The sequence below is a fragment of the Xiphophorus hellerii genome, chromosome 16 (assembly GCF_003331165.1).
Source record: "Xiphophorus hellerii strain 12219 chromosome 16, Xiphophorus_hellerii-4.1, whole genome shotgun sequence".
NCBI classification, from domain to species: domain Eukaryota; kingdom Metazoa; phylum Chordata; class Actinopteri; order Cyprinodontiformes; family Poeciliidae; genus Xiphophorus; species Xiphophorus hellerii.
The window spans coordinates 17,149,307-17,171,627 of NC_045687.1; the positions used below are offsets into that span (position 1 = coordinate 17,149,307).

Here is a 22,321-nt window from a genome sequence, read left to right on the forward strand (position 1 = left end):
TGCATGAACATTCTGTTCTAAAGGCTTTTTTTCTGTGTGATTTTTTTTTTTCAACGGGAGCAGCATGCAACTTTTTACAAAAATGTGTTAATGGCTTATTTGTTAGAAGTGTCATCATGCTGTGACAGTATAATGTGAGACAGTCTGTGGAAAGAGCGAGCTCCTCCACTGCCTCCTTGAGCTACTGTTGCCGTTTGAAGAAATGCACTGCTCTAGCTCAAAAAACACTGTGGGGAGCCATCTGCAGCGCAGCAAAGAGAAAGAGAGAGGTTGTGAGGGACACATTCACCAGGGTGATTGACAGCCCTAAGACCGTCCTCTTGGCCCGGATTGGCTATTTCTGATGGAGCAGTGTATGTGCAGATAATAGAAGATCCATAGGAAGAAGGCAAAGGAGCTTCATTTTTTTCACAGATTATCTGTTTCATGCTTTACTGTCACAATATTTAAAAAAAACATTTTTTTAAAAAGTTACATACTGTAGCTTTAACTGTTCTTTTTGAAAAATAGTCATCATGGACATTTATAGTCTTTGTTGTCAATTTTAATATCTGTACTTTGCAGAAGCCTTTTTATATTCCTAAAATATTGCACATTTTACCATATTACTTTGACTGAGTCTGTAAGGACACTCTGTGGGGACCCTGAAATTCAACCACACACAGGAGTACTCGAAAGGGAAAAAAAAAAACAAGTTTAATTTTAGCTTCAAATCCTGGTTGCTGCTCAGGACAAAGTAAGCAAACAGCTCTGAGAAGAGAGGGGAGACTCAGGTGAGGCACATAATCTATCAGGCATGGCAGGTGAACTGGAATCAGTGGCAAAACACAGCATGGGCATGAAATAGAACACGAGTCATGACAGAGCCGCTTTAAGGCAGGAATATGGTTTGATTTAAGTCATTCTTATTGAAATTTTGGCTGTAAATTCGATCTGTTTATCAACTCTGACCAGCTTCCTTATCCCTGACAAAGAAAAGCATTCCTGCAGCATGATGCTGCCACTTCCAAGTTTCTTGTTTGGATTGGTTTGTTTTAGTTTGGCTTTTTTTTTCCCCACTTGAGCTGTGAATCTCTCCAGCTCCTTGGGTGTCTTGGCTGCTTTTCTGATCCCGTATTATTTCCATATTATTTCCATTTATAATGGCTTTGTGAGAAGTTCAATCTAACTTTCATTAACTTCATACCAATCTGTAAAACCCTTTGTGTCTGCCTATCCTCATACATTAAATTAAATAGATTGTAGTTTGAGGTTCTAATCTGACAAAATGTGTAAATGCTCCTGTAAAGTGTAATATTTTGCAAGGCACTGAGTTTGTAAGCAAAATTTTATTGCAGCAATGAGATCATGTGCTCTTAACCTGGACAGTTCTAAGTGTTTTTCACCATTAACACAACATATTACTCATATTAGCAATATTAACATGTGCTACGTTTCATTGGTATTACTTATATTTCACAAATCTAACTTGGATGTAAATAAGTTAATTACCTTTTGTCTGCTTGTCTAATTGACATTTAATTCCTGCATACTTGTTTTAGTGAAGCGTTGAGTCATGGCACATTGAGACAGACTCATTATACTCAAATACAGACATTTCTTGTGCTGTACGAGGCGTCTAATTAATTGAGTAACAACCATTACCAACCATGCTGAGTCTGAACATCTCCCTGCTGAAATTAAGCTAACTAATCTATTGAAGAGACTCATGTTTTTTACAGAAACCCTGCCCTCAAAACTCTGCTGCTTATATAAAAATATGCTTGCACTGATGAGGAGATTCAACAAGGTTATCTGTTTGTAAGCGTTTTGGTTGAAGTCAGTGTTAAAGCTTCTTTTTTGTGTATTTGTTTTTATTCGACCAGGTGTTGGACGATTGCATCTTTGCTTTCTTTGCGGTGGAGATGGTCATCAAGATGGTGGCCCTTGGAATTTTTGGCCCCAATTGTTACCTCGGCGACAAGTGGAACCAGCTCGACTTTGTTATTGTCATGGCAGGGTTGGTATCCTGTTGACATCATTGCATAATAACATTTTACAACTCAATCAGGGTGATGCTCATTGGTAGCCAAGATGTATAATCTCTTTCTAGATTAACATTTTCAAGCAGAAACGGTGTAATTTGACCCCTGTACCAAATTACACAAGGTCTTTGTGTCCGAGCAACCAAATATCACTTTCTAATGACTATGAATTATTAAGAAGACATTTGAATGGGAGGAAATTAGGATGATGACTGGAGAATATAAAATGTCATGCTATTTCTTGGCAGGAAACAGTTATATACTTTTTCTAGGTCACAGTAAGAATCCTTTTCTTTTATCCTTGTTTTCCTATGTAGTCAGGTAAGAAAGCATACAAATACAAATGCACCGTCTTACAAAACAGCATTCGTAGGGAACATGCTTTCTGCCTGAAGAGGAAAAGAATGTAATAAAATATATTACACATGTAGCTTCCATGTTCAGGACCATTAGAGCAGAGAAGTAGTGAGTGAACACCGCTCCTCCACTTTTTCTGCAGGGGAAGCCATAAACTCCTAACTGCTTCTTCTAGAGATTATCATAATTATTATGCTGACTGCAATGTGCAGCAAATATAAAAAAAGTTGGAAACCCCTTTTAAAATGTGAAATCTTTGTGAGACAAAGACAAATAATTATAGAATGTTTTTATTATTGTATTTTATTTCTTTTTGCCTCTAGTGCACTATATATCTCCTACAATTCAAGTCCAAAACGAACAAATCTGTTTGGGTAAAACAAACAATAAAAAATATAATCTCTGAATAAGTGCACATACCCAGACTTTAATACTTTGTTGCCCCATCTTTTGTTGCAATTCCAGCTCTCGCTCTTCTTGGGTACACACAGCAGCATAAAGAGATCTGAATAACCATAAATAAAGTTCAGTGGTCCTACTGGGATTTTCTTGACATTTGCTCCTTTGCATCATGAGCTGAAGCTGTGGATTACTGCGAAGTTACAAAGGATCCAAATAATATCATTGTGTCAGTCAGGAAAAGGGTAGAGAGGAATCCCACAGCATTTTGTACCAGGACAGAGTAAAGACAATCTGAGGGTACAGAAACTGGTTTGTTTTTCCATAAGTGGTTGAAATCATGATCAGTTCTCAATAGCAGTTTGCTCGCACTTAAAACCTTCAGATGTCTGGAAGAAGAGGAAGAGGGATTTTATTTTTCTGCATTGCCCTGAGTCAAATGATTCAACCAAAAAAAGGGCTGACTAAAACAAAATGTATTCTTGAGTTTCCAACTAGCTGGTCACCATCAGGGCAGAGGATTGTCCAGTTTCATTCAACAACCTTTCTTTGTGTTGTTTATCAGTGAATGTATCTCACCTGTGCATATGTGTGTTTTTCTGTTTCGCTTTATGTTGTTTATTCACTGCACTTTCATTTTCAGGGTGATGGAGTATTCTCTGGATGGCCACAATGCCAGTCTGTCAGCCATCCGTACTGTTCGAGTGCTCAGGCCACTGCGGGCGATCAACAGAGTACCAAGTAAGACCAAGAGATTTACTGAATTAAGTGTTGTTCTTTTAGCTCAATAATGACATGTGTGCACATAGGTGTATCCAAATTTAATTTTATATCTATCTCTGTCGTAAATATATGTACAGTTGAAGAAGGTGGTATTGAGGTTTGGAACTTCTGTTTTCAGGTAAAGGGGAATTTAGAGAGGTTGAATTCCACTAAAACAAAGCAAATGCATACTTTAGTTCTTCTCTGAGAGATATCTTAGCTTCTTTGTGCACATCAGTTATTACGGTCTCAACCAAAGGTAAAGTAACTTGGTACACTCACTTCAGAACATACCTTGATTTGGAGAATGATTTTGACATTGACAGAGATTTTATTTCAGCAAACATGATTGGAATTTCTTGTCTCCCCCCAAAAATTAATAAGTGTGTGCTACTTAGATGATACAGTACAAAATATACTTAAAAAACCACATACTATATGGTAAAAAAGATAAATGTTCCTAAATGTACAGGCTTGAATACAGTCGCTTACACAACAATGTGTAATGATGTAAAAATGTGTCAGAGGCTTCTTCAAATTCAGCGCAGCACAAACTGCTGGAGAAGATCTTTCCTGCCAACAGCCATCACGATCTTCAATAAAGCTTTGAAGAATCTAAATGAATGAGTTACAACAACATTTAATTTCCCTTGGGGATTAATAAAGTAGTTTTGAATTTGAATTTTGAATTTGAAAACTTAATATTAGGGTTTTTTGCAATAAAATAACTTTAGATACAAAAAGTTTGAAAATTTGACTCTCAATAAGTGGGCACAAAACTTCCAAGTTCTTTTTTTTTTGAAAATCACAAGTGGTACAGATGCCAGCAACCCTAACAATTCTCAACACGTAGAGGTTGATCTGAGTTTCTACAGACTTTTTAATTGTAATACATGGCTTTCTGTCAAACTGGGGTATAAATACAACATGACACAGAGGCCCATTTTTTTTAGCCACTGGCACTGAGCTGATTGAGAAGCCATATTTATCTTGCAGCAATGGACTGTGAGCAGGATTGTCAGGAAGATAAAACAATTCGCCACAGCTCACTTACAGAGTGAGTCAGTGTCACAATAAAATGGCATTTTTAAGCATTTTTTATTTTTTACAAGAGGCACCATTGTGGCTGAATAGTACATCATGTACTTATCTAAAGAAATTGAGACTAAATGTATTGTTTTATAGTATTTGTTTACAAGGTAAAGATATTCCTAGCAGAATAACATCCTGAGAGAAAGATGTGAGTAAAAATGAAATAGTAAGCCAAGCCAGAAGGAACAAAGACAAAATGAGAACTGAATGATACAGACGAGAGAGATGGAAAAGTGTACGTGACCGCGTGTGTGTGTGTGTGTGTAGTGGGTGTTATGACAACAAAACAAGAAGACAAATCAGAAAATAAAATGAAGGAAACACTGAGAAATGAAGACAGACAGACTTTTGCACATCCTTTAAGATCAGTACAGATCTTTCTTTGAACATTTGTTTTTCATACATAAGTTTGTTACTGTTGTCACTCCAATGTCTCTCCAAATAAAGTCTTATTAATACATTTTGGTGAATTTCTTCACCAAGGTTAGAGGAATTCAGTTTTTACACTGACCACCCATTCTTCCACATAATATTTTGTACCTTGCCTAAACCTTAAAACACCTCTTTTACTTCTGTTAGAGCTTAATATATCTACTCCTGCTGTAGCAGTCTCCTTTTCCCAGTAATTTAATTCAAGTTGCCCCTACGCTGTATGTCAAATCCATTTCTGTTGGCCTGCAATTTTGTAGTTTGTTTGCCTTGAGCAGTGCAGGACTGTATTTTGGTTTGCTTGTTCACACCACTTTGTGGTAAGTTGATGTATGGCCCCGAAGAGTTTGGTGTTTGCTTTCAGCTCAATGGAAGCTGTGCATTATTTGTCATGTTCCTAAAAGCTCCTGACAGAAGGGGCCATGAATCTATAGCTAAAGAGATTTTCTAGACAAGAGTGTCATAACAACTTACAGCATTACTAAGATGCATACATTAGCATGTGGCCAAGTTTCGGGCTGGAAGTAAGTAAGGACATATTGTACAATATTTCAGGACAGTCGATGTGATCAACAAAACCAGAGCTGTATGTGCTGAAAATGTTCTTTTAATGGCTTTATGAAAATATACATTTATGACTTGATTGATTCTTAATCAGTCAACCACTATTCTTAGGAACAATACTAAAAAATACTGACCACTGTCAATATTATCTATCAAAATGACTTCCATGTGGCAAAAGTCTTTAACAATTTCATGATTTTTAAAATAATAATTTCCTAATGATTTTTAACCACAACCTTTTCACCTTCTTGTAACAACTAGGTGTGCTGAATTATACATAAACATATTTGGTTTCAGATATTATTTTAAAATCTCTGAGCTTCCCTACAACAGAAGGTAAAGCTAAACGGCAATGCTTCAAAAAGTTTCTAAAAGCTACATGAGATTAAACTGCTAGAAAGAGAATAAAGTGGTGGATGTCCATTTGGGATGACAACATCAGGTGTTAGTTACAATGGTCTTAAAAAACAAGGTCAGAGGAAGCAAATAGATGTACCGTACATCAAACATCACCCGAAGCCTGAAACTCACAGGTACACACAGACACCTGGAGGTCATCTAAAATCATTTTACGTCACTGCGTATCACGTTCTCAGGCAGCAACACTCGTACAAAGACTAATGCCCCTCTCTCCTACCGTTTCACCCATTATTCTGTATCTCTATTTGTCTTGCCGTCTTCTTGTCGGTGAGTTGTTACGCAGATGTTAACTGTGTTTTTGTTCTGTAGCTTAGATACTGTGAACAACCGTCTGTTTATTTCATATTATCAGGGCTGCTGCTTGCAGGGGGGCTTTGCAAATTATCTGCCAACTGTAGATAATTTGCAGTTGTGTTTGTACACCGTGTGTGTACGCACCCCATGCGCACCCCTACACGCACTCATTCTCACACACTGATTGCTTGAATAAGTCATCAGAATTTTTGAGTGTTGTGTGCAACACCTAGATTTCTCCTGCTGGATCTAATAGCGAGTTATTTGGGCACCCATCTTGTTTTGACTGCAGGACCGAGTTTAAAAAAAAGCAGTGCGCTTTTGCTGTTTCCTGCAGTGCGACTTGGCTTTTTCCAAGAGAAGCAAAATGAGAACTCGGAGACTAATGAGATCACAAGCTGAGAGCACAGATAACAATGTCATAAAGGAAGAGCATTTAAAAACTTGTGGCCCATAACTTGAGTCCATAAACGTGATGGAAAAGGGCAATTTGTGTCAACTCGGACTCTTCAGTATTCCCCCTTTTGGTCTTGATTAAAAATTTTATTAGACGCAGTGATAGGTTTCAATTTGTAACTAATGCCATTTATGGGCACAAACAGTAAAGCTCTATTTTTTGATTCCCCACTGGTTTTCTAATATTCACTCTTTTATGACTACTTGGCTTATAGTTCAGTTCAAAAATAGATTAGTGTCAGTACGTACAAATTGATAACATGCTTAAAAAGTAAAATGAAAATTAAAAAATATACATTTTCTTATTTATTTGCAAACACTGGACTTTGTTGTTGTTGTTTTTATTAAAATGTTCATGTTCTCATCTTGTCAGCTGACATATCTGTCCTTTTCCCACTGAAAAAAATAACTTCATTGCGCGGCAGGGAATGGTACCATCTATTCATACCAAAGTAGCACGCTTTAGTTTTGTCAATGCAATCAGAGGAAGAATATGCTAATCAAAAAGCTCACCACTCTTATTCACAAAATTGCATGTCCATGTCATTTTGCTGATTTTTTTGTTTAACACAAAAACAGAAAATTAACAGATAAAGATGGAATAATATTGCAAAAATGCTTTATAAATACAACACAAATGCTAGTTTTTTCTTTTAAATCAGCAATATCATCCTGTTTCAGGCTTCCTGCAATCTATGTTTTATTTTTAATGTTTAATTACACCATGGTAACGTGATAGAAAGGAAACATTAGGTAGGTATTTTTTCCTGCTCTATTATATCCATCATCCAACACTGAACCACCAAACTTTAAGTAACTTTAATACTTCGACTATTAGACTATTAAAACTTCTTTCTCTACTGCACTTGTAAAACATAATTATAGCTTCTAGTCAAGTCTTTTAGTCAACCTTGCATCCACCATGCATCAATGTGTCGCAGTTACACAAAGCCCCACAGGGTGCGCTTTTCTCTCCCAGAGTCATGAGTCAGGACCAGAGTGTATTTGCCGTTTGCACAACTGCTTCTGGCACAGGAAAACGCTCACAACTAAAGTTAGCTGCAGCAAGGGCAGCCAGAAAGGCAGGTGGAGAGTCGCTGGACTTGGTGAGGTGACGTCTCACCAAAAACAGAGACTTCTTGAACTGCTCAGTGTGCAAACTTAGATGCCGAGTTAAATAAATAAATAAATAAATAAATAAATAAATAAATAAATAAAGGTCAGTGTTTCCCAGTTTTTTCGCCTGGCTCCTGTAATGCGGATGAGCAGCTCATAGCTAATTCTAAGCCATTGTAACACTTAAATGGATTGTTGAAAATCGCTAAGAATTTTTGCAATAGCTTTGGAAAATACTTTGAATGTGTACTGATAAGATTTATTTATATTTGGGGAAGCTGTGAAGATCACAGATTGTGGAATATGAAAGGAAGCGAAAGATGGTGTGCAGTAATACCAAATGGGGAGTAAGACCAAAGTTTTTGTGTTGCCTTGGGATAAGAGTGGCATTATTATAGGACATCACTGTGAGGCCAAGTCCTCAGATTACATTAAAGACCTGCAGCATGATTAAATGTTTTTGTAAAATAAACTATAATCCCCCAGTCAGTGATGAGCATACCCATTTTAGCTGATTGTAGGCCTAATATCGTTCCAATTTAAAGAAAGTTATGTTAAGTTTTTCGCTTCTGATTACAATCAAACTTTGTGTCATAACCCTGTCCTTATTTATTAGAATTGTTTTGAAGTTCGGGGACTAGTCTCCTCACTTATAGTGACCGGTTAAACTTGAATAAAATTGAGAAAATTTTAATTATAGTGTTGTGTTATGTTACTATGTAGAAAGTACTGTGTGTCCTAGACTAAATCTTGGCATTGAGTGTGTGTGCGTAAAGAAACAGACACTGATGAGTCATTTCTCCTGGGGCAGATGGTGTGTTTTTTTGGAGCATCCATCCACATTTCTAGACTTGGAAGCCGAATCTGTTTCGATCGTTGAAATGTACTGATTGACTAGTTTATCCTTGGAAAATAGAAAATAATTCATGGTTGTACTTTGCAGCATTTTCAGCCATGATCTGCCCTCCAATTACATGGAGATGTGGGAAACAGATTTGAACTTAAGTAATCTTAAGGGAAGTAAACATTGTAATTAGACTAATTCAAATTATGCTATGTTTATATCGCTTTACTTATGCAAAATTCATAAAATTTTGTGGAAAAAGAGTACTTTTTTCTTACACATGCAACCAAAAAAAGAGTACGATTTGACTCATGTTTCTAAAAGGTTATATGATCTTTAGCTTTTGATACCAATGAAAGTGATGAATATGTCAGTTATTGAAAAGAGCCAAAACATTACCTGTTGTTACCAACAGTTGGAGAAGTTTTATTTTGAAGAGCAGTTGGGGAGCCAGTATAACTACTTAAAAGATCATTGACTATTTAAACTAAATATTCATTATCTCAAACTAAACCACCCTAAACATTTGCTACCAGTTTAAATGGATTCAATATTGGGCATGAGTTTTTTTTTTTTTTGTAAACGCACATGTTGCCAAGATTTGGCCAAAATATCACGGTATTAAACAGTCAGCTTCAAGTTCTTCAGCTAAATGTCACTCAAACAAATGACTCCTCAGACGAGATGATAAACGGTGTTAGTTGGACCAGACCAAAACCAGCTAAATGTTAACAAAATCTTAGCAATATTACTGCAGAACTCTTCAAAAAGTCACTTGATTGTACATGATGGACACTCATTGCATGTAGCTAATACTAGCGACACAGAAGCTGTTACTTCCCATAGGATGAAATAATATTCATAGTCTTTATTACCATGGATTGTGATTATGTTGACTGTAAGCTTGACCTTCAACAGATCAAAAGTGTGTGAAGGTGTTGAGTATCCAAAGGACTAGAAAAGGCTTGCAGTTGCAGCATAAGCAGAACTTAGCTGCAAATTTAAATATATGCATGTGAGATATTAATTTCTCATTGCATCTATGCTGTGTGTGTCCCACTGTGTAGGTATGAGGATCTTGGTGACGCTGCTTCTGGACACCTTACCCATGCTGGGAAATGTGCTCCTTCTCTGCTTCTTTGTCTTTTTTATCTTCGGCATTGTGGGAGTCCAGCTGTGGGCCGGACTGCTGCGTAACCGCTGCTTCCTGGGAGAAGACATAATATCGTAAGCAATTTCTTTTTTTAATTTTTAGTAAATACCTTTTTTTTTCTTTCCTCCAGACTTTTAGACTGGCGGTAACGCGGATGCTTGTAGGAAAAAGTTTCATGTTTTTTTTTTCCAGATGGCATTTTGGTTTTTCTTGTGTTCAGACATAAAAAGCTGCTGATGTTGTATGCTCCAATTTCTTTGGGGTTTTTTTTCATATCATTATTACCTTTTTGTAAGCCTGATTATCTCCAACACTCCTTACAGTACATTTGAAAGAGCCTTTCAGATGAGATGCCTTATAAAGTTCCTTTCTAGTGCTGCTTCTTCAACTTTTTCTACACTTGAGTATACTTTGAGTGTATTTTTTGGGTGTAATTTTTAACTTGAGTGTAAAACAAAGTACTCCATAATTCTGAAAGATGAACAATAAATAAATCAAGGTTTCAAATATTTTTACAAATAAAATGCTGAATAGTGTATACTCCCCTTATAAGGTAAAGGTCGTGGACAAGGTTTTGGGAATACTTAAAACTGGGTTATAAATCAGTATGAATTCAGTTGCAAGGGCTGAATACAAAGGCAATGCTTTTTAGATTTTGGGGTAAAATTACTGTAGAAAAAAAAAAAACACATTTTCTTTAAGTTTAACAGTTATTTCCTACTTTGTGTTGGTCTAGCACCTAAAATCCCCCAAATTACATTCAAGTTTGTAACCTGACAAAATTGTAAGGAAGTGGTTTTGAGCACCTGAAATGATTATAAACAATATGCATGAGAATAAGTAAGAATAGTTATAGAAAAAAAAATTCCAACTATTCTGATATTTAACACTGAACATGCTGGAAGACCACAGAGACGCCCATTTCCTCTCTGTGATCTTATCTTTGGATGTGGCATCATTAGATGCAACAGCCACGCTTTCCCCTCCTCAGTCCAGGGCCGCATGTAGACAAACAGGAATGCACACATTAGGCAGATAGAGAAGCTTAGCTGCTGATTTAGCCTTGGGGAGTAAAACTGAATCTAAGAGCAAAAAGTAAAAAAAAAGCTTTTGTGTCAACAAACTCTGGAAGCATACAATGTCACTTTGAGATAGTTCGACTAATTTTGTTTTTGATGTAATTGTACAAATTGTTCCAGAGTAAATGTGGCTGACTGTTGTTCTCTGTGTGAGGGAACAAAACACATCAGCTTAGTTCTCAGAAGAGCCGGCACACAAACCTATCTCTGCTGAAATTTGAAATCACGTGCACATGCTCTGTAATTGGAATTTTTTGAGACTTTTGTTTTCATCACAAGGATTTTTATTCCTATCCCTGTAGTAAGACGGAACATAAGAGCAGTAAAATTTCATTCTCACATTCATGTGAGAATCCACTGAATCATTAAACTGAAGCGGCGAGATGGCTGTCAGCAGAGCTTTTGCGCATCTAATTGAAAATAGCTCGATACGCTAGATGCGGTCAAACCAAGTCACTCATTTCATACCTGCTAATTTGCTCCAATCTCCAAATAACTTCTCCAGCAACAAGTGCTATTAAATAGGGGAGTGGGTGGAATGGAGAACGGGACGCTTCATTGCTTATTGAAGCAAATAAACTGTATGGGCATCTTGAGCACGTTAAACAGACATTATGTTCATTTAATAAGCAATAAAGCAGATGTCTGCTCCTCACTCCTGATTCAGAGAGTGTCTCATGTGAATGTAGGGAGATGGAGAGAAAAGGTGGATGGTGTAGACGTAGATCAAATCCTCAATTTGCACGAAGGGACCCTCAGGTTACCTAATTTCATGGTTCAACGTTAAAGTTTGACTGTAATATTTACTCAAGACAAAGATTATCTTCAAAATCTCAGGTTAACACAGTAAATTGCATCACTTTAACTTTGTTAACTTGAATCTATGTTCAAATCACTTTCAGCAAAATTGTCTTCTTTATCAGACAAACATCATCACTTTGTTTAAACTGCAAAAAGGAAACATAGCAGAGATACAGATGGACATACTGATTGCTGCATGTCAAACAAATTTAATGACAGCTATACAGTGTGATGAAATTAGATGTAATAATCATTTCTTTTTTGGTCTCAGAATTATAAGAAAAGTTGCTTCTTTTTTCTTTCATAAAGTTCAACTTAACCTTGAACACAAATAATAGAAGTCAATCAAATATTGCAACTTTATGCAGGCGTAAGATTTGTAGAGGAGACGTGGGTATTTTTTGTGATTTATAAAAATCTACAAAAACAAATAAGCATATAATTAAACACACGGATACAAAATCATTTTTAATGACTGTAAAATGAAAGTAGACTAATATACACGGCACAGCTTTATAGAAATTTACCAATCCAACAACAGTCTGTTTTTTTTTTCTGTTCATGTTATGTTTAACTGATCTGAATCAATAGCACTCTGAAGTTTCCTGTTCAGTTATAGGTTTTAGTGCAGGGTTGGTTTACTCCTTCTTTTTTCATCGTGATGACCTAAACTGCTGGAGGCAGGATACACTTTGAGATAAGAGGCCTGTGAAGTTTCCTAGCAATGCCTTTTTCTTCAGTTTCATTTTCTGTTCAACCACTGAAACAGCCTCCTCTCCCCTGTGTCTGAGTTGCGCAGTTTCATTTTGCCTTTAAGTAAGACATTTCTCGTGATAGCTATGTCACAAGTGAGTCACCGAAAATAACTATTGTTGAAGTTTTTTTTTTTTTTTAATCGTCAATTAACTTTCCAAGGATTCGGTGCTGTTCAGATGCTTTTGAAATTTTTTGAAAAAGATGGAAGCATTTAGCTAGCTTCCATCCTAATATTTATGTCTTAATATTTTATATTGCTATCCATCTTCTGCAACATTTTTAATGTCAAATCTACAGTCTGAAACTCTAGACTGAGTTTTAAAACAAGATTTTTCATAAAGCTAAACTTGATCCATGTTTCAGATGTACCTGAACCTTGGATATCAGACATCTACTGAAATTGATGACAGCAAAATAGCAGCATATCATTATGATATTACCAATAAATTCAGTTTTTTTGTCACCATCAGTAATCTGAAATCTGCATTTTAAAGTTTTATAATCACTTCTTTTTTTGTTTTGTCTGTGCCAAACCAGACTTTACAACCAGTCCATTCATTCTTACTACATGTCTGAGGAAGGTGAAGACAGCCCGTTCATCTGCTCAGCTCCCCGAGAGAACGGGATGCTGCGCTGCCGTGACGTGCCGCCCTTCACCCAGGGAGGAGAGGATTGCTCACTTCCTGCTCCCCACCAAAGTTCTGCTCTGATTGGTTCACCACCTGGAGTGGGCGGGTCAAGCAATAGCAACTGTGTTAACTGGAACCAGTATTACAACGTCTGCCGCCCCGGGGAACACAACCCCCACAAGGGAGCAGTTAACTTTGACAACATTGGCTACGCTTGGATAGCCATATTCCAGGTGAGATGAAGCACTAATTTAATGTTCATAAACATATTGCTACTCTGGATATCCTATTGGATTGTGGATGAAAAATGTATATTTTCTCTCTCACTACTTTTTCCTTCCTTGGAGGTCATGACAGGCTTTTCCTTATTGCAGTCTGTAAGCTTACACTTTCTGTACTGCCGCGATTCGTATTTCATCAGTTCTTGTGAATTTACCCGAGTCACAGTGATGGATGTGACTTTGCTTCTAATGTGCTTTGACTTGCAGCTTACTTTCTCAAAGAGTGTTATCTTCAAATTACTCCAAACACTAGTTCTCAACACTCCCTTGCCCAGACCTATTAATCCATCTCAAAACTTCCCTCTGTGTTTTCAGCTCATGAGGCTTAAGACGACATTTTGCCATTTGAACATTTTTTTCTATGTGGCATGCTTTAGTAAACACAATTTTTGAGTCTTAGGTGAGATTATTTTCTTTTGCTAAGCATATGATTGTGTCTACTTCTGAATGCATCAGTTTGCTTGCACTATTTATGTGGTTGCAATTCTTTATTTTTCTTTTTTTCAAAGCATTAAGGCATTTCATGTGAAATTTGGTGCAGGATCAGAAAAAAGGCAAAGACAGAGGGGCTGTATACTCCTATAGTATATATCAGTTAAATCAGTATTTAAGCTAATGGTAAATGAAAATGATAAGAAAGACAGGTCACAAATATTGCAGAAGGCAACTGTAAAGACGACTTTATATAGTCTAACTTAAACAGAACACACAATGCAGTAGTGAAAGAAAAAAATGAAAAATGCAAAAAATGGTTTATATGAAATTATAAAACACAAATGAAGTGAACTAGTCATAAAGATGTAGCTTGAGAAAAAAAAGGAAAACTTTTTTCCCTACTCATATTGTATCCCTGTGTAGGGATACAATATGTGCTTTGATATAATATATCCCTGTGTAGGGATACAATATGAGTGGATACAAGGGGTGGGTAAAAAACATTTGAAAAAAAAAAAGGTGAAACAGAAACTAGGCTACACAAGATAAAAATAACCTTTGTTATTGTAGACATTATTGAAACAATTGTTAGTTGTGCCTAACTGACTGGAGTGGTTTCTGAGTCATGTTGTGACTTCTCACTCCTCCCTTCTCATCATAATTATGCTTATACTTCACTGCTGTGGTAAAAGAAGCATGACAATAAATGTGTATTTCATCAACAGCCTGAAAACCTGTAGCCCCCTTCAGTCTCTTAGCAACTACGCTATGCACAATGTGGAGCTGTTTGTGCTTCACCATAACGACAAGCACCTTTAAGTTGCAGACTCTGTCATATTAGGGAATTATTGAGTTCTCTTTGTTTCACAGAATATCTCTCCTAGTTCCTGGATGAGATCATCCATGTTTTGGCCGAAACTTTCCTTTGAGTGTTGAGTACATGCATATGTAAAGCTGTTGTTGTTGTTTTGCTCTGGTAATCATTGACGTACCTTACATTTTATTTGTTGGAAAAAATCTTATAGCTTTAACACAAAAATTGATGTAAGAAGGAGTTTGATATTGTTCAATTTTATATACTGATGATTATTTAACTTGTTACATAAATTATTTCCGGCCAGTTTCATGTGCATGTGTGAATGGCCTGTTGTGTAGATCTGCTCTCATGGATATAATCTGCCTTGTATTAATGTCCTTGGTCTTGCTTTTCCACATCCAGTCACTTAAATTGTGATGTACAACTCATCTTTTGATCTTAACACCAAAGAGAATTATTGGACTTTGTGTTTGCAGTAAGCCATCCTGTCATGCCTTTTCTGTATGTCTAAGATACAGCGTATATTCTGAACTTGTCTGAGGTATTTCACGGTTTCCCCAACAGTCACTTCAAAGACTAAAACTGTCATGGTCTGTGCTTTTCCTTGTTTATTTAGAGTGTTCTGTGTCCCTAAGTCTCTTCGTTGTCCTGTCCTCCCCTTGATTGTTCCCAGGTGTGTCTCGTTTCTGTGATTACCCTCCCGTGTATTTAACTCCACCTGTGTTCCTTGTTCCTCGTCGGGTCCTCGTCAATTATTCGTCAATGTTAGCGTCTATGTTTCGTCAGTGTTTCCTTGTGCCTGCTGCTTGTTCCTGGACTTATTTTCTATTAAATCATCATCATATTCATCTTACCTGGGTCTACAGCGTCTGCCTCACCAACCCGCACCACACCTCATGACAGTAGGACCCGACCATACCGAACGGTGAGGCTGCTATTATGGACCCAGCAGGAGTGGGGTTACCGCCTAAAGGGCAGAGCGGCCCGTGGCGGAGGTCCGGCAGGGAGGACAGGGAGCTGGCGGAGGCTCTCGCCGACCTGCAGCGGGAGCTTTTCCGGGGAACAAGGCTGGTGTTAGCACCCCCCGGATATGGCCCCCGTCGATTCCTTCGTCCGGGAAGCCAGCGACGTGAGCCGCCGGTGAACCCGGCCCCTCGTCGCTTTCCGGAGCCGCCACCTCCACGGTCAGCCCGGAGACAGCGACGTGAGCCGCCGGCAGACCCGGCCCCTCGTCGCTTTCCGGAGCCGCCACCTCCACGGTCAGCCCGGAGACAGCGACGTGAGCCGCCGGTGGACCCGGCCCCTCGTCGCCTTCCGGAGCTGTCACCCCCGCAGCTGGTTCCAAGGCTTCGCTGCGGCTCGCCCCCACGGCCGGTTCCAAGGCTTCGCTGCGGCTCGCCCCCGCGGCCGGTTCCAAGGCTTCGCTGCGGCTCGCCCCCGCGGCCGGTTCCAAGGCTTCGCTGCGGCTCGCCCCCGCGGCCGGTTCCCAGGCTTCGCTGCGGCTCGCCCCCGCGGCCGGTTCCCAGGCTTCGCTGCGGCTCGCCCCCGCAGCCGGCCCCAAGGCTCCGCTCCGGCTCACCTCCAGCTGGCGCACCCGAGGCCGAATCAGCCGGCGCTCCAGCCGGCGCACCCGAGGCCGAATCAGCCGGCGCTCCAGCCGGCGCACCCGAGGCCGAATCAGCCGGCGTTCCAGCCGGCGCACCCGAGGCCGAATTAGCCGGCGTTCCAGCCGGCGTTCCTGCCGGCGCACCGGAGGCCGAATCAGCCGGCGTTCCTGCCGGCGCACCGGAGGCCGAATCAGCCGGCGTTCCTGCCGGCGCACCGGAGGCCGTAGCAGCCGGCGCACCAGAGACTGAGACTCCCTGTGTTCCTTCCGAGACTCCCTGCGTTCCTCCTGAGACCCTGACCTTCTGCGTTCCTCCTGAGACCCTGACCTTCTGCGTCCCTCCTGAGACCCTGACCTCCTGCGTTCCTCCTGAGACCCTGACCCCCAGCGTTCCTTCCGAGACTCCCTGCGTTCCGACTCAGACTCTCTGCGTTCCTCCTGAGACCCTGACCTCCAGCGTTCCACCCGAGACCGAGACTCCCTGCGTTCCACCCGAGACCGAGACTCCCTGCGTTCCACCCGAGACCGAGACTCCCTGCGTTCCACCCGAGACCGAGACTCCCTGCGTTCCTCCAGAGACCCTCTGCGTTCCACCCGAGACCGAGACCCTCTGCGTTCCACCCGAGACCGAGACCCCCAGTGTTCCACCCGAGACCCTGACCTTCTGCGTTCCTCCAGAGACCCTGACCTTCTGCGTTCCTCCAGAGACCCCCAGTGTTCCGACCGAGACTCCCAGTGTTCCGACCGAGACTCAGACCCTCTGTGTTCCTCCAGAGACTCTGACCTTCAGCGTTCCTCCAGAGACCGAGACCCCCAGTGTTCCGACCGAGACCCAGTCCCTATCCGTTCTGACCGAGACTCCCTGCGTTCCACCCGAGACCGAGACCCCCAGCGTTCCACCCGAGACCGAGACCCCCAGTGTTCCACCTGAGACCGAGACCCCCTGTGCTCCGACCGAGACCCTGCCTCGGGGGGCTCGTCGTCGCCGTCTGTGGGCGGCCCCCGGGACTCATCATCGCCGCCTCCAGCGCCGCGGACGGCCGCCGGACCGCCTCCGTGGTTCCCGCCTCCAGCGCCGCGGACGGCCGCCGGAACGCCTCCGTGGTTCCCGCCTCCGTGGTTCCCGCCTCCAGCGCCGCGGACGGCCGCCGGACCGCCTCCGTGGTTCCCGCCTCCGTGGTTCCCGCCTCCAGCGCCGCGGACGGCCGCCGGACCGCCTCCGTGGTTCCCGCCTCCGTGGTTCCCGCCTCTGTGGTTCCCGCCTCCAGCGCCGCGGACGGCCGCCGGACCGCCTCTGTGGTTCCCGCCTCCAGCGCCGCGGACGGCCGCCGGACCGCCTCTGTGGTTCCCGCCTCCAGCGCCGCGGTCGACCGCCGGACCACCTCCGTGGTTCCCGCCTCCTTTGCCTCCGCCCACCCTGTGGGTAGTTTTTTTTTGTTGTTTATGGACTCTTGGCCCTTCTTGTTTTTCCACCCACGATGGTGGGTTGTTTTTTGTTAGTTTGGACTCTGGCCCGCCGTCCAGCGCCCCTCCACCCACCCTTGTTGGGTTTTTTGGGGGTTTTTTTTCTTGGGCGTCTGGTAGCCGCCCTTGAGGGGGGGGTACTGTCATGGTCTGTGCTTTTCCTTGTTTATTTAGAGTGTTCTGTGTCCCTAAGTCTCTTCGTTGTCCTGTCCTCCCCTTGATTGTTCCCAGGTGTGTCTCGTTTCTGTGATTACCCTCCCGTGTATTTAACTCCACCTGTGTTCCTTGTTCCTCGTCGGGTCCTCGTCAATTATTCGTCAATGTTAGCGTCTATGTTTCGTCAGTGTTTCCTTGTGCCTGCTGCTTGTTCCTGGACTTATTTTCTATTAAATCATCATCATATTCATCTTACCTGGGTCTACAGCGTCTGCCTCACCAACCCGCACCACACCTCATGACAAAAACACTGTCTGTGTCTTTATTCTCATGAGAATAAAGGACTCCTTTTTGGAACCCATCAACACTCGTAAAATATAACATGAAATGTTTCAAAACATCAAGATTCCCTGTAACCAAATGAACAATGCGGGTAAACCTAGACTGAAAATCTGTAAAGAGCATATTTTAAAGTAAAAGGATAGTAGCATGAAAACTGATTAACTAATAACAATGTTTCAGTTCCTTGAATTATAGTTGGGAGTCAGATTTATTAATAGCGCAAGAAAAAGATAGAACTGAGAGTCAAATTAAAGAAAACTATTGGAAAATGAAATTGATGAATGAAGCAAACCTAGCCAAGGTAGATAAAGAAAATCTAGATGAGCAGGAGTGTTTTAGACATAAGCACTGTGTGGACCGACTGATGAATTGCTGTTGTTTTTTTAAGGATACTGTTGGTTGGGTTACTAAGCAGAGAAGCCATCAGAAGTTTTTCTGGATGGCATAAAAAATAAATTGCTCTAGCCGTGCCATATAAATTCACAAGTTCACTGTTAACAAAAGCTAATTCACAGAGGCTAAAACTAAAGCAATTCGTGTTCAGAGTTCACCACCACATTTTGAACCAGATTCAGTTCAAAGTGTTTTTTGTTTATTTTGTACACTTCTCAATATTTTATGAAAGAAAGATTAAAACTACTATAACTCATGACATCCGTCGCCAATTTGTAAGTTCATCTCTATACTTGAACTTTATTTCAACAACACCATCACTCTGAATGCATGTTCGGGGTCTCTGTCCTACATTAGGATTGACCTCTGCCTCACTCTAAAACCTTTTGCAGCTTCTAACAGGTTTTCCTCCAACACTGCGGTGCACTTGGCTCCATCCTACTGCCCATCAAGTCAACCATCTATCCTGTCTCTGTTAAAGAAACACATTCCCACAGCGCCAACATTTTTCTCCCCAACTGTGTTTTTCAGGGTGATTTGTACTTTTCTTTTTTCAGCCACATAGTGTTTGCATCGAAGCAAAACAGTTTTTGCACCCCTTATAGAGTTACCATTGGGCACTTAGCTGCTTCTTTGACTACTAGTGTCCTTGGTTGGCTTTTAGTTTAGGTACTTAATGCTTCAGATGTTGGAAAATGACTCAGAAAACCTCTTACTTTTTCCACAACAATGACTCAACAGCTGTCAAATAAAAATGTATTTATTTAATTTGTAAAGTTACTATAATATATAGCTTAACCATTGCTGTTTACAGGTCAAATTTTCCAGCTCAATGGCTTGTCTGGATGTTTTCTTGAATCCCAGCATGTTTAATACTCAATAATATGCAGAATGTCCACATCTATTTGTGTTTCTGTAAGAAAAACACGCTATTAAATTCTAAGTTGCAGGTGTGCACTACTAAAATATTAGCATTTTTTCTGTTAAAAGAAATGTTTGCTGCCTGTACTTTTGCCTGCATAAAACTCACGTTTACTTGATCTCATATGGTACTGGTGCAAAGTCTCTTATTCATGCACAGCTTTCCAAATACCTGCTTTTTGGCGTGTGTTTTTGTGTTACACTTGTATGCTGCACTCATGCCATTGTTGTGCATGTTCTTGCTGTGCTTGGTGTAAGGTTTTATGCCGGCCTATGGTGTTGATGTGGAGGTGCGAGCGTGTTTTTAGTTCAGCAGAACTGACTCACTGCTTTCAAGTATCAACATCTCAGCTCCTCATTAGCATACAAGCTTCCAGTCTCCTGGCACGAACATGCACACACTTAAAAGATTTTTGGAGGACTTTTGAGCTTGTTTCGGTTTCGTGTTTGTAGGAAATGTTTTTTCCTGGTTATTATATTGTTGCTACAAATTTCTTCTCTCTGTCTTCTTGTTATCAGGTCATCACACTGGAAGGATGGGTGGACATCATGTATTATGTCATGGATGCCCACTCCTTCTACAATTTTATATATTTTATACTGCTCATTATTGTAAGTACCACCTTTATTTTTTTTATCTTTGATCAATATCCAAATGTATTTATAGAACACAGAAATAGAACAGTAGATTGTTTAATAAGTTACATTCAGTTTCAGTTTGCTCCAGAAGCAGAATTTATATCCTTAATGCTACCGTTATACACTTTAAAAGAGCAAATTGCTGTTAATAGTGATAACAATTAGAACCTTAATAACTAGATCAAAACCCAGAGATTTGTTTTAACTGTTCGGAATCAATACAGACATTAGGCAATATTCTATGTAAGTAATAAAAATAATCTTTACACTTTAGGTCTGAAGGTTTTGTATACCTTTCAGGAATAAGATTTTGAAGACAAAACAAGACATTGAATGATTATTAAACCCACTTTCAATCAGGAGCTGAACAGTTCTACAGGATTGCTGCTATATATGAAAATATGAACATGTTAATTCATTATAAATATTTATTACTATACACTGGGTTAGTATAATAAGGTTAAGTAGATTCTACCAGTCAAACGGTGAACTCTGAATTAACTTCAGCTCCTTTCAGATTAATGCAATTTATGTTAACTCGCTTTATTTAATTTCAACTTTATTAAATTAGTTTAAATATAATTCAGCTCAGCTCAATGTACTTCAACTATTGTTGGTTCAATTGAGTTAAATTCAATACAGAACAATTCAATTTAGTTTGGTTTAGTTCAGTTTAGCTCAACAATATTTTGGTTAATTTAATCAACTCAAACTACATTCAGTTCACCTCAGCTACGAACTGAGTACAGTTTATTTAATTCATTCAGCTGAACTTGATTAAACTCAGTTTAGTTCAGCTGAACTAAACTTAATTTAGTTAATTTCAGTAAACACACCTAATTAAACAAAGTTGAATTAAATCAAACTAAAATCAGTTAGTCAGTTAACTGACTTTTTATTTTATTTCTTTAGTGAATTTCAATTCATATTAATTGCCTTGAGTTTAGACATCCCAAATTTAAAACTTAAAATTTAAAAAAATAAATAAATCCCACTTTAATTTAAGCGAATGTCACTCAACAAATGATTTATTTCCAAATACTGAAACGTTCCACCACATTCACTTATATTTGTTTAGGGTCACTAACTTGCACTTCCAGTTGTTGAGGTTATTCAGAAAAAACACTCTGGTTGTACTTCTTAACAACTCTTGTGGCCGTGAAAACCAAATAAAATACAACAGAATGTCTTCAGCTGCAACATTTTACGACTCTTGAAAGTATTGATTTTGGCATAATAGCTTCTTTTTATGAATTGCGTTTTTTCTATACCTGAAGTTGTAGAGTAATGTCCCTGGGGAAAGTGACACCTTTGTGTTGGAGCTATCAGTTCATTCCTGTGATCTTTCTGGTGTTTCCGGGTTATTACTTACAGACTAAAGAAGCTCTGGTCTATTTTGAATTGAAATTGTATTATCCTTACATCCTATAAAGTCACAGAGGAAAAAATAAGTGAGGGGTTTGATTTATCTTTTAAAAGGCAAGGCACCTTCTGAAGACAGCTCCACTTTTAACTTGCAGTAGGTAGTAAAAGGCAGCTAGTTGGTTTCATTCCAACAAAGCCACTGCAGATGCAGTGTTTGCTTTGGAAGTGGTTATGACAAAATGTAAAGTAGATCAGAAGAAAGAAGCAACTGTTCTTTTAGGACTAGTATTATGAGAATGCACATGGCAGAGTATCAATAATTTGGCAATATGTACAGCAACTAGTTTGGTGTGCAGCTGAAGAAAGGAAAGTGGAATCAAACTTCTCTGATGGTCTGTCTGTGCTGATCTTGCTATTTTTTCACGTACAGAAAGACTAAAAAGACAAGTTTATAAAAGCCAACAGAAGCTGTGTTATGCTGTGGGTTGGGTACAAATTAAAGCAGCAAGATTATTATGAAATATATTTGCATCCTTATGTGACAACGCAGCAGCTGGTGAAAATGCATTTTGAAGAAGGGTCAAAAACGCGAGAGTTCAGTTATAGTGCCTTGCAAAGTATTTACACATCCTGAATGTTTTCATATTTTGCAACAGAACAATCACAAACCTTAGTGTATTCTATTGGAATTTTAGGTGGTCAACAAAACCAGAACAGTTCCTAATTG

The 22,321-nt window shown here is 39.9% G+C and overlaps 1 protein-coding gene and 1 long non-coding RNA gene across 4 annotated transcripts in view; one reads left to right on the forward strand and one right to left on the reverse strand.

Moving 5' to 3' along the window:
- Window positions 1-22,321, forward strand: part of cacna1ha (calcium channel, voltage-dependent, T type, alpha 1H subunit a) — a 137,333-nt gene that overhangs the window by 61,449 nt on the left and 53,563 nt on the right. For all 3 annotated transcript variants that reach the window (XM_032587024.1, XM_032587022.1, XM_032587023.1), the window contains exons 4-8: window positions 1,866-1,999; window positions 3,424-3,521; window positions 9,825-9,984; window positions 13,084-13,408; window positions 20,110-20,202. In XM_032587024.1, the coding sequence (XP_032442915.1) occupies window positions 1,866-1,999; window positions 3,424-3,521; window positions 9,825-9,984; window positions 13,084-13,408; window positions 20,110-20,202 (810 nt within the window). The remainder of the gene's footprint in view (window positions 1-1,865; window positions 2,000-3,423; window positions 3,522-9,824; window positions 9,985-13,083; window positions 13,409-20,109; window positions 20,203-22,321) is intronic.
- On the reverse strand, window positions 1,696-15,444 carry LOC116735268 (uncharacterized). Its single transcript, XR_004342363.1, has 3 exons — window positions 15,292-15,444; window positions 9,747-9,750; window positions 1,696-1,705 (listed from the first exon to the last, which is right to left on the reverse strand). It is a non-coding gene; the product is annotated as an uncharacterized LOC116735268 (long non-coding RNA).